This window comes from Amblyomma mixtum, chromosome 9, assembly GCF_055824585.1.
Source record: "Amblyomma mixtum isolate Tamu chromosome 9, ASM5582458v1, whole genome shotgun sequence".
In the NCBI taxonomy this organism is placed as follows: Eukaryota; Metazoa; Arthropoda; class Arachnida; order Ixodida; family Ixodidae; genus Amblyomma; species Amblyomma mixtum.
Window position 1 is genome coordinate 6,468,733 of NC_143020.1, and position 13,003 is coordinate 6,481,735.

The 13,003-nt window shown below is 47.3% G+C and overlaps 1 protein-coding gene across 1 annotated transcript in view; it reads left to right on the forward strand.

The window, feature by feature from the left end:
* Positions 1-5,799: 5,799 nt before the first annotated feature.
* Positions 5,800-13,003, forward strand: part of LOC149328177 (uncharacterized) — a 34,110-nt gene continuing 26,906 nt past the window's right edge. The window contains exon 1 of the mRNA XM_089558918.1: positions 5,800-6,022. Within this exon, the coding sequence (XP_089415044.1) occupies positions 5,800-6,022 (223 nt within the window). The remainder of the gene's footprint in view (positions 6,023-13,003) is intronic.

Sequence of the window (13,003 nt, forward strand, 5' to 3'; positions counted from 1 at the left end):
AAGAACATTCCAGAGGAAGTTTTCTGCCAACTGATGTTGACCCACAGCTTGACTGTGCTTTCCTGTAGAACAATGTATTGAGGGACATGTCTTTGTACGACACACCAAGATATCTCCCCTAGATAAATAGATAACTGTTGGCAGAGCCTTTGTATCAAGCCTGTGGCGAGTGCCACCTCACCTAGGGAGCTAAAGTGGTGAATTGGTTTACTTTTCTACTCTCCTTTCCTTATTTGGAAGCTTTGAATTTGCGTCTGCTTTTTTTTCCCCATTCAAGGCTACTTTTTTGTATTCTGCCCTATATACCTTCAATTTCAGTGATGTCTGTGCAGTTTTTTGATTATGTTTGTGTGAGTCTGATGGGTCGTTAGCCATTGTGTGCTTTTGTAAGAATTCCTTGCAAGTTACCCGCTATCTCCTCTAGGTTCACAAATTGTCCTCCCTTCCTTGACTATCATTATGCCCCTTGTAATTCTATCACTGTATTTATTTCCTATCTGCTTTTTTGTCTGCTATTTGGCATAACATTTGTGCTTAGAAGTTTCAGATGAAAAGCCCGTATAAAAGAAGCACAGGAATTATCTTTATTGTGCAGCAGGGTATTCAGCTTGAAATTGCAACTGAAGCAATCTTTTTCTGGTTGAGCAAATCTTATGGTTTGTCATTCACGTTTGTTACTTCCCAGATTGAAAATAATCTATTAGTCAACAAAGTGGCGCAGTGGTTATGGAGCTTAGCTGCTGACCCGAAAAACACGAGTTCAATCCCGGCTGCAGCGGTCGCATTTCAATGGTGGCGAAATTCTAGATGCCTGTGTACTGTGCAATGCCATTGCACGTTAAAGAACTCCAGGTGATCAAAATTGTCCAGAGCCCTCCTCTGTGGTGTCCCTCATAGCCTGCGTTGTTTTAGGCACGTTAAACGCTGTAAAACCAGACCAAAACACTCTTTTGAATTTGGTTTGGCTGGTTGGTTGTCATCTATCAGTACTGCCATATTTTTATGTTTAGTAATACCTCCAAAGTGACAATGGAGAACATCTTCCTGACCTACGTACTGTGTTGTCATATGTCCCGATGGCGACTATAGGCCAAATAGTGAAAATGTTTTTGTGGAAAAGCACAGGCTCGCGTTGTAAGCTGCCATTCTTGCAGTAGCGTGTTTTGAAAACCTTAATGTTGAAAGCCCCAGTTATCCCCTGAAATCCCTGCAGCAGCATACGTTGCCAGGAAAGATGGTAAGCTTCTGATTACTCACCCTAAATTAAATTCTGAGAGAGGATTTAATATTTCTACAAAGCCAGCAGCGCCAATGTATCAGTATTCAGAGTTTATTTCACAGCTTCATATCTCCTGCATGGTTGGTAATCTGCTCATAATTTTATGCCACATATATATGTGTGTGTAACCTCCCATGACCAGTACCCTCTCACGAGCAAGCATTCACTTAAATGCCTCCTGCCACGGCGGCCAATTTGCTCACAATCTGGTAGGCAGGCTGTGATAGCATCGCAAGGTCACTTGACTCAGCTGGCTCATCTGCCACATAAGTTGCTTCTGTGGAGATTATTCGTAGCTTTTTCGCTCATGGCCAATGACACCAATAACAGTGCTGGTTCTTCTGCAACACTGGCTCCTTAATGGTATCGCATTAACAGATCGTAGTTCAAGCATCCACAGCATGTGGTGATGGACTGACCACATTAATCAGATTGCTAGCAGTAAAGGAATTCTTTACTTTGCATTCAACAGTTTCGTCACTGCACACAGCTGCGCTAAGATGTGGTCCGCCGGAGCGTAGTCCTCCGAGGATACATTTGGCCAGCAATGCATCAATGATGCGTTGCCACAAATCTCCATGCGTCTGATCACGTGTGTTTTCAAGTTTCATCTGTAGTCCGTGTGCCCATGCAGCGACTAAAGTAGCGTAGCACGCGTGGCACAGAATGTATCAGCTGCACTGTCCGCTCTCTGACGCTGCCTGTGTGTGGTAGCAGCACAAAAAATGGAGCAGTGGATTGGAATTGCGAAGCGTATCACGTGACCAACATGAACAGCAAGGTGTTCAAACTTCTCAAATCCCTGCTCTTTGTTTCTTTTTTTAATTTTATTTCTAGACATCTGCTATGAGGCATCATGAGAAAGGTAGAGAAAATTAGAAAAAAAGATTGTAAACAAGCCTCGCTTAAGAAGTGGCAAAAGTTCTCGATGAAACGATTATCATGTGTGCACTTGCAGTAGTTGCCTGCAACGTCCCATTGCAGGCCTACCTTCCTTCGGAAGCATCCCTCACGGAGGCTGTAGGCATGGGGGGCAGGTTCGCTTTCAACAATTTCCCTTTGTCACCCTTCTTTTTCGACTTTGGATGCTGCCCTTTCGGTGAGCGCACAGGCCCGTCTAGGCCGTCTGCTTACGGTTACAAAGCTGCATTTTCATTTCTTTGCAAGGTCGACATGCTCTTTCCGGACGGTCTCACGAGGGCTGAGACGCGCTTCGATCTCCGCGCTTACTGGAACCACGACCTCTTCATATTCAGGTTGATTAATGGCACCTCCTTGCTTGCTATAACCGAGTGATGCGTCCAAAGGTGTTCGTTGTATCTGAAACATATTGCCATTGCTCAAGACATACTTTGACGATGGCACCGCACTTGTTCATACCAAGCTAGTGTTTGGTGTGTATGTGGCAGTTATAAGTGAGCTCTACTGTATTGCACGTGCATGAAGCCACAAACACAAGCAGATGCTTTTAAAACAGGCTAGGGCCTGCTGCATGATGCGTGCTCTATATACAAAGCATACCAACAATGCTGTTGTGGTTTTGTAGATGCCTGCTTAGTTTACTGTGCTCTGTTTCGATTTGCAGACATGAAGACCAATATTACAAGGACAAGGTAAAACGTGCCTGAGGAAGAACCTTCTAAAGCAATGTACTGCTGCGAACACAGGCAGAATCGTACTTTCACTTATTTGCATGTGCAAAGTTGTCTTCATGAGAATCTACCTGGATCTGCCAAGAGAACTAGCCCGACCAGCTGGGCTGAAATGACAAGCATTGTTAAAGATACCGCAACAGTCATTACATTTTAGCTGCTAGAAAAAGATCAGTTTCAAATATTTTTACTTGCAGTTAACAGCACATTGCAACTTGCTCTTCTTTTTTCCTATCCATATCCTTTCACGTTTTGTGCCTAGAGACGAAAGGCTAGAGAAAGTGCTGTCAGGCTTTGTTTTTGTGCATTGCCATTTACACAAGCGCACACAAGTTCCGATGCTTGTGGCATCTCGGTTCGTTTTAAAGTGACACTCCTTTGCTCTCTGTTTTTTTGCAGGCCATTACTCATAAGCCATTGTGTTCAAGGTTCCAGAGGAAGAAACCTTCAGTACCACGTCTGCCACCCTTTAACGACTCCATTGCTCCATGTTTACAACCTGGAAAATTGCATGTGCAGTGATCTCAGTGCATTGTGTCCGTTCACAAAGTGGGTTGGACATGGTTTTGATGTAATTGCTTGAATTACTCGGATCTTAATAGAGAGGAAAATGGGCATCACCCTGAAAATAAAAATTTCATTTGGTGAACTCGTTTCGTAAAAAATATAATTCTTTCCACAGGAATGCCAAAATGCTTGCCGAAAAGTGAAGGAAGGAGGGAATATTAGTGGTCTCTAAGAGTTGTTGATGATGCTGAGAAGGCACTGGGTTCGCTTTGTTCGTTTTGACTTGATAGTCACTGAGCAGAAACCATTTGTGTATGATGGTTGACCAGTTTAAAATGAGCTCTTGGTTAGATTCCCATTTCTGTCGTGGTACCAACTTAACACCTGACCAGGTACAGCAGTCGAACGCAGCTTGTGGCCTATGTACTTTTGCGGTGTGCAGTCAGTAGTAAAATTATTAGAATCATGATAGTTGGTCACCCAAAACCAAGCACCAAGAAAAGATTATGCCTGTCGTGCAAGGGCCAGTGGTCTTTCCAGCTATCTTAGACAAGCCAGGCACTTCACGAAAAAGGTGTGGATAGGGGATAGGAGGATACTGAATGGTCGTCCTGCATTCCACAAAACAATGAATGAAATTGGCATATGGTTCAGGGCAGTTATAACATTCAGGTGATTTTGTATATTTTCGGAACAAAGTCTGTGCCGGTGCCTGTAGGACGTTGCATGCCAATTTGTCAAATAAATTTGTAACTACGAGAATTGTAAAAAAATAAGCAGCTGGTGCTCATCTCAAATAAAGGAGAGGCATTGGTTCGAAACCACTATGCTCGGTTAAAATACAAACGGCAGAAAATGACGCCTTTATTTTTGATGCAAAATGTGGTGAATCTGACTGCATCCTACATTCAGAAATCGAAGCAAGATCTCTGGAACTAACGAGACAATCATTGCGAAATGATGTGCGAGATTCCACGAAAGAGAATAATGTGTAATTAAGCTGGATATTTTGTGGTTGCTCTGATAAGTGTGCGACTAGATTATGTGATTTATGAGATAATTTTTCGTGTTTTTCTCTTAACGCAGGAACATCCAGGGTGAATTTCGCAAGCATTAAAATAATTTGTCTTTTGGTGCGTGTGTGATTCACGTATCAATCTTAATATTGATTCTTTCGCTGTATAGCCGCAGATATTTTCAAATGCTTGCTTATGTCATTCAATGTGATTCCACCAGGTTACATTCTTGCTTTGTCCACCAATTGGGGCTTTATGAACTCTTGGGGCTCTGCGAAATCTGTTCTGACAGTATTGTGTGGCGAATTCATGATATCATATTTGCCGCTGTTCAATGGTTAATGGGCATTTTTATGGGTTTGCTGAAGAGTGCGCAATGATTAATTGTGGTTGATCAGACGTGACTGACCTCACTTCGTCATATGCGAAGCATTCCTGACTATGTCGAAACTATGTTTGTTGCTGTGTGCATTTCGCTTGCATTCGGGCATTTGCCATTCCGTTTTGAGGCTCTTTTAAGAGCAGGCAACATTTGGCTGTATGGGGTGTATCGTGAGAATGTTTTAGTTTAGTTTTCTGACACCAAATGCTATTCTGCACATCTGTAATTCATCATGCGTGGACTTTGATTCATGATCATTGTACCGGCCTTGATTAATCTTTGGGGAGAAAATTCTTTTATTATGATGTGAAAACATTTGAGAAAATTTGCCTGCCCAATGTTTCTGTGTAGCTCTCTGCTCTATTGAACCTGTTGACCCTGTACTTCCCTGTTGACCCTTTCCTGTGTTTACCCATAGATGCTGTGTTCTTTACCTTGTTGCCCAAGGCAATGCAAAGTTTTCCAGATTTACTCGTCTTAGTCTCCCACTGTTTTTTTCTTTTCTTTTCTGGTTTTGCCAGAGTGAGGTCCTTACACGTGTCAGGTCTTCAAGCATCACAAAATGCCTGTAAAACTGATTTAGAGTTGCTGCTATTCTGTTTGGAATATAGGTGATGACAAATTATACTTTTATTCATTATTTCTTGCTGCATTCACGCTCCCTGCAGCAGTGGCATAGCCATAGAAGTTCATTCTGTGAAAGCTTGCGGCTGCTAAAGTAGGTTCAAGAGGGTCTAAACTTTTCCTAAGCAAGGATCGCGTTGCGGTGGAACAAAGAGGTCGACTAAGTGCAGTGCTGGATCCTGAGTGATGCCTGGGAGTGTGCTGTTAGTGACGCTCTTCAGTCAACGAACACCGACCTGCGCTTTGAAAGAGCACCTTTACACTTGGTGGAGGTGCCTCTATCTCCGTCCGGTCCTCAACCTGGAACTTCGGAGCAGAACTTTATTCGCCCCACCCACAATGCCAGACGCTCCAACTCAGCCATCGCCGCCCATCAGAGCCACCGTCTGTTCCGGGGTGCAACACCAGCGCGACCCTTCTCCATTCAGTGGTACAGACGACCACGACGTCGACGACTGGCTGGCCTCATACGAGCGGGTCACCGTTTACAATCGGTGGGACGATTCTGTAAAGTTGAGCAACATACTCTTCTACCTCACAGACGTTGCCAACCTATGGTTTCGTAACCGTGCCCAACAAGCAGCGGACCTCCCCATGTGCGCCCAAAAGGATGAAATGTCCCAGCACCAGTACAGCATTTATCAAACGTTGCCGGACCATAGAGGCAAGACATAGAAATACAAGGAAAAAGACAGTGCTCCCATTAAAGGTGTAGACACGTTTTTTCGAGAGTTTTAAGCAGCAACAAAGATGAATTATACATTTTGGTCCCAGAAAGATAACTGGGTATAACGTTTTCGGGACAAATGGTTTTCAACAAGAAATAAAAATCGACTCCTCGCTCTCTTTTCTCTCTCCCTCGCGCCACAAGCTGCGGGGAGAGAAGGTTTTGCTCTTGCACTCGTCGTTTTGTGAGATGAAACAGCAGTTTCATTCGAACAGCCGAAGGAAACGGTAAACCCCGCATCTCTCTCGGCGCATGAGTTTCTCGCACGTGGGCCGTCGGCTCCATGCTGCAGGCAGGCGGCGGCGGTCTGCATTTTCATCGCGCCGCCGGCAGCAGCGGTCACGAGCTTTCCCCTCTTCTAGCGTTTTCCCAGCTTCTGCTCAACTTCAACATCCCAGTTAACCACAAACCTCGTACCAGATAGATCCAAATGTCTATGTCTAAATATAACGTCCACTGAGCGTTACCAGTATGTGTCACTTCATAGCAGACATCCATTGTATGTAGCATATGCCATGATGTTGTCATCTTTCGCACATACACGAACCACGAGCATGGGATGTGCAATGTCTGGCTACTCGTGGCCGACCAAACTTGCCACACAACGCATGATATATGCCGCCTCAATATCGCACATATATATACATCTCAGCTCAGCTCAGCGCTACGCATTATCCAGATAATAACCGAACCCGACTGGAACCACAGATTGATTACAAAGCCGACGCTTTTGGATACCTTCTTCACGGTTAATCGGGTTTAGGCAAGAAACGCGCTTTTGAACCGTCTTGCGAGTCACTTTTCGCAGATCGCCATCGTATGAGTCATTCCATGTCTACATGAAAAATAAAATCTTTTAAAGCGAAAGCTTTACTACTTGCACTTTCAGCCTTTGGCGTGGCGCGGCGGTGCCACCACCACCGGCGCCTAACGCCTGCGCTCTCCGCTAGGAGCGCAACAGGTGCTTTGAGACGTCACGCCGAAGAGAAGGGCGACAGACTCGCGCCGTCGCAAGCCGCGGCGGTGCCACCACGGCGTGGCCTCCGCGATCGAAGCGCGCTTTTAAGGCGGAAGCCTTTAATGACTCATCGTTGTAAGCAGGAGCTGTCGAGATAAATGTCACTGTTTTCAATTGGTCGAAACGGTCGTGACGTCACAGTGCGCGAATTTCAAACGGGGCCAATTGTACTTTGGCTACTAACCATGTAACCAATTAAAGGGATCGTTTAGGGATGCTCCAAGTAAGTTTGACTGAGTTTAATTAATTCCCTACTTAACCAATTATTCAAACCTTTCTAGTCAGACCAGATAAATAAATAAAACCCAGTAAGAAATTTGCCGAGCTTGGCAATCGAACCCCGGTCTCCAGAGTGCGAGTCGAGCACGCTACCATTCCGCCATGCCAGCTTTTTTTTCTTTATTGCCAGGATTTTGCGAAGAAAATTGGACAAAACAAACGATCAACAAAACACAATAAACACTATGTACATACTACTCGTGGTCAGCCAGCATGAATCTGGCTTCGTCTAATTAAAATTCAGGCTATGTACAGAGCGCCTCTAGTTTTGAGAGCCACTCCGGAGGCTCCGAAGCTGCCCTCTGAATGGCCAGAAACATGTCCATATTTTCGCGAAAGTAAATCCTGGCAAGTCTTGCGTCTCGGTCACAATGGTAGCCTGCCATTCTGGAGCGCCATATACAGTGGAGGCCTGCCAGCATTATTAAGTCGAAAGGCACCCCATCCTCATATTCAACACATAAGTACCGAATGCCGTACGGGTCTAGCGGAAATTCTTTCTTTAAGGTTGGCTGCAACACATCCCAAAAATAAACCCCTTCCCAACAGTAAAAAAAACATGGTCTATTGTTTCCGGCTCCCTGCAAATCAAATAGTGAGATCCCCAGGATAAAAAGAACTCCTTTCCCTCTAAAAACTTTTTAACCGGTACGGTTCCGGTGTGCAGCTTAAAAAAGAAGGTATTTGTTCCTGCCGGCACCCGCATTTTTTTCACTCTCTTTACAACATCTTTTCCTGGGCCTCCACTGTACAAGGCCCTGTACAAGGGCACGGGGAAAACTACAGCGCACAAAGCACGGTACAGATTCTTTCGTTTCACAGTGGACAGAAAGTCATTCGAAAACCGCGCGGAAAGAAACCTTACACTGGCAACGATTTCCCGGTAAAAACCGCTGACCCTACTGTAAACCTCAGCAGTTCCGAGTACGCACAGGCGCCCAAATCTTTAGCTGGCGTGCGCGAGCGGCGACTTTTCTGTTCGTCAGCGCCATATGACGGAGCGAAGTTGGAAATAGGATGAGGCTAAGCGCATGCTCACAAAGCCCGCTCAGCTGGGGCCGTCGTCTGCCAGGCTGTTCCTTCTTAAGGACGTCACCCCTTCTTATCGCGTTTCAACGAACAGGCAGCGTGAGTAGGCCAATAGTTTTGCTCGCATTTTACGTTCCGAAGAACAGCGTTGTAGCAACCAAGCGAGGAAATAAAACTGAAAGATATGCCGAACACGCCCAATCATGCGATAAGCCGAAGAACATGGGTCGTTATCATTATGAATGGAGAACATGGGTCATTATCGTTATGAAAGGGTTATCACTAGCTCAGGCAACAATCTGCAAGTCCTTCTTTTGTTTTCCGGGTGAGGTAGCGAGGAGCATCTTCGATCCGACCTTCGTCCCAGTAGGCACGTATGATTCTGCCCACTGAAGTCCCAGCCACTCCAGTTGCTTTAGCATCTCCTTCTGCGATGAGCCACCCAATGACATCCCTATAATTCGAAGTCTTGTCGCTTGACATACACGGAGTGGCATCTTGGTAACTGTTCCGAGCTGCTGCGAGTACGGCTGCAGAGCAGCTGCACTTCACTTTCACAGCGGCCTTTTAGTTTCGTCTCCACGCTGAAGCATAAAGCACGCAGATTGTTGATAAGCGCCCTTCGTGCAGATGAAAAAAAGCTTTCGCGTCAGCAAGTAACACATGAACGATATATGTTCTCCGGCTTATCGCATGATTGGGAGTGTTCGGCCTATCTTTCAGTTTTATTTCCTCGCTTGGTTGCTACAACGCTGTACTTCGGAACGTAAAATGCGAACAAAACCATTCGTCTACTCAACCTGCCTGCTCGTCGAAACGCGATAATAAAGGGTGACGTCCTTAAGAAGGAACAGCCTGGCAGACGACGGCCCCAGCCGAGCGTGCTTTGTGAGCATGCGCTTAGCCTCATCCTGTTTCCAACTTCGCCCCGTCATATGGCGCTGACGCACAGAAAAGTCGCCGCTCGCGCACGCCAGTTAAAGATTTGGGCGCCTGCAGCAGGCGCCGCAGCCTAACTTGGCATTCGGTGCGCAAAAACGGGTCTCTTGTGTCCCGAAAAAACAAGAAACGATTCACCAGCTGCCGAAGAAACAAATGGCCCAGTCCCAGCCCACCTTCCTGTACCCGTCTGAACAGGTTGGTCCGGCTGCAGCGCTCCCAGTCAGACGACCAGATGAAGACGGCGAAAATTCTGGGCAGCTTTTGAATGCCTAACCGTGAACAGTGCAACACCTGCATGACGTACCAGAGCCTGCTGATGAAGAACAGGTTGCAAACAGTGGCTCTGGCGAAATTTGACAAGGTCGTCCCTTTCCACTTATCCGCTCTCTCCCGTATCTCTTTGACCTGCCCCGTCCAATAATGTTCGCTGTCACGGTACGCATCGAGCGGAAACCCCAAGTACTTATCTGGTGTCGTCGTCCAAGGCACACTGGCGAACCGTTCAGGCGTAGACGCCCACCCGCCATGCCACAGCCCGAGGCACTTCGACCAGTTAACCCCGCTTCCCGTAGCTTGGCTGAAATCGCGTACACATTTAACTGCCTCGCTTATGCCTCCCTCGTCCACGGCAAACACTGCAATGTCATCAGCGTACGCTAAGAGCTTAACTTCAGCTGCTTGCAAACTGAATCCGTTTATACTCCTGTCTTTCAGTATCTTTGAACAAAGGGTCTCCACATAAATACAAAATAAAAGGGGGCTGAGGGGACAGCCCTGGCGCACCGAACGCTGCACGCTAATGGTGGCCCCCAGACTCTTGTTAACGATCAATCTCGTCGTGCAGTTCCGGTACGCCAGGGCCCCACCCTCGCGAATAACAGAACCAACATTAACATGGCCCAATACTGCAAACAAAAGTTCGTGGGCGACGCAGTCAAATGCCTTTTCTAAATCGATCTGGAGAATTGCAAACTGGCCACTAGTGTCATCACAGCATTCTAAGACACTGCGCGCAACGTGAATATTTGTAAAAATAGACCGCCCTTTAATCCCGCAGGTCTGATGCGGACCAACTAAGTAATGAATCACGGTCTGCAACCTTCATGCCAGAACCTTCATGTAAATTTTGTACTCGACGTTCGTGAGTGCTATCGGTCGGTATGCTGTTCCCAATCGTAATCTGTCTATGTCGTCCGTTTTGGGAATCAGCACAGTATGGGACGAATCATAGGATGGAGGCAGTGCTTTTATTTTAAAGGCTTCATCAAAGATAACCTTCAAGATCGGGGAAATTACAAGTTTAAATTCTTTGTAGAATACCGTGCTGAACCCGTCGGGTCTGGGCGACTTACCTGGGTTCGAACTGTCTATTGCTTGCGCAACTTCCCCTTGAGTTATCTCCTGCTCTAATCTTTCTTTAGTTTCGTCGTCCAGACGCGGCATCTCGACTAGAAACGCCTCCTTAAATGTGATAGCATCTACCGGATGTATCTCTGCGAAGAGCGCCTGGTAATGCTCGAAGAAAGCTGCTTTGATGTGGTCGATGTCCGTTTTTAAAACACCTCCCCATTCTATTTCGTTAATGTGATTTCTTTCTGCACGGGCCTTTTCTAAACCAAGCGCTCGTTTCGTTGGCGCTTCCCCTGCAGCCATGTCTTCTGCCCTTGCCCTCACCAATGCTCCCCGATAACGTTCTTCTTCGATAAGCTCTAGCTTTTGTTTGGTTTTTCTTATGTCTTCTATCCATTTACCAGGCGCTCGGCATTCCTGTTTTATCATCTTCTGAAGCAGTGCCTTTAGCTCCATTTCCTGTTTTTTTTCCTCATGACGTATACAGGTGGCTCTTTCTATGGCTTTAAATTTTAAAGTTTCTTTAGTGAGCTCCCACTGCTGCCAAATCCCCATGTTGCTACTTGGTTCTATTTTTGCTATTTCTTCCCTTACAGCTCGGTTATAAAATTCGTCCTGAAGTAGCTTGTCGTTTAACTTCCACATTTCTGACGAAAAACCATTCCCCTTCTTAACGATTCCTATGCAGCATTGAACCAAACAGTGGTCAGAGAAAGAAACTGGCAGTACTACATAACTATTGCATTTAGGTACAGTATCCGCGGATGCATAAATGCAGTCTAGCCGTGCGTGGCTTGAGCCCTCCAATCGTGTGTACTTTACAGCACGCGCTCCTTCAAGACACTCGGTCACATCCTCGAGGTTGCAATTAACAATCATTCGTAACAACACTTGAGTGCTCTTATCTCGGAAACTTCGGACGCTTGACCTGTCGCGCGCACTAAGGACACAGTTGTAATCGCCCATAACAATGAGCTCTCTGTCCGTGCGAAGCCGTTCTTCGACACTTTCAAAAAACGCGGCTCGGCCATCAACCGCATTAGGTGCGTACAGGCAAACAATGCGCCAGTTAGTGTTGTACAGCGAAAAATCTATCGACACGTACCGACCCGACAAGCACGAATGATGACCGTGTCCCCGGCGACTTCTTAACAAACAGAATAAAACCAGCCGATGTGCCCACCGCATGGCTAACAACAGCAAAATATCTAGACGTGAAACGTCGCACCATGCTCCCGGTCTCTTCCTCACCGTCGACTTTAGTCTCCTGCACTGCCAGTATATCAATATCTTGCTCCGTTATAAGTCGGTACAGCTGGCTTTGTGTTTTTTTTTACCTGCCAGGCCTCTGACGTTTAGGGTGGGGACTTTAAACGGAGTCGCAGAAGCCACTTTAACTTAGGAAGAAGAGACCGAAAGCATGGTGCTTACCTCCCGCGCCTAGCATGTCGCTATACGATGCCGTCGCCGCCGGTGTCATCCGGCGCGAGCACGTGCTCCTGGTCAGGAGGCGCCTTGTCGCCGCCACACTTCTCAGCCGGAACCTTTGGCCGCGGCCGCCGACTGGCCCGTCGTGCTTGCGGCGTCTTTGCAGGCGGTTCCTCGACGCTGGGCTCTGCTGCCTTTTCCCCGTCGGCCTTGGTCTCGGCGTGCGGACGCTTAGCAGGGGTAGTCACGCCGGTGTTCATGCGGGCGTGAACCTTCTCGTCGTGGTTATCGCTGGCCACCTTTGTTTCTGCGTCCACGTGCGCTGGCGGGCTTGCTGCAACTTCGAGCGTCTCCACAGGCGTCGAAGATGGGTCTGTAGTTGGCGACCCGCTCTCCTGTGCGCCAGCAGCGTCGGTGTTGCTGCTCGAAACAGCAGGCTCAACCCCCGCCGTTTTGCCCGTGTCGTCGATGCCGCTGGCTGCTTCCTCCGCTTCGACGACGTCCATGAGCTATGCGGAGTCGCTCGCCGCTACACGCCCGGTAGCCGACGCGTAGGTGCGCACGCAGTCAGCCTCGGAGTGTCCATAGCGTCGGCACTTCGAGCACCTGGGCACCTTGCAATCACGGCGCACGTGCCCCGTGCCGCCTCAGCGCAGGCACTGCATCGGCCGACCGGGCACCACCACTAGAGCCAACTCGCCAGCGATACGAACCTGGTGGGGCAGGTCGTCCACCTTCATGCCAGGCTTCATCTTTAGCAGCACGGTCCT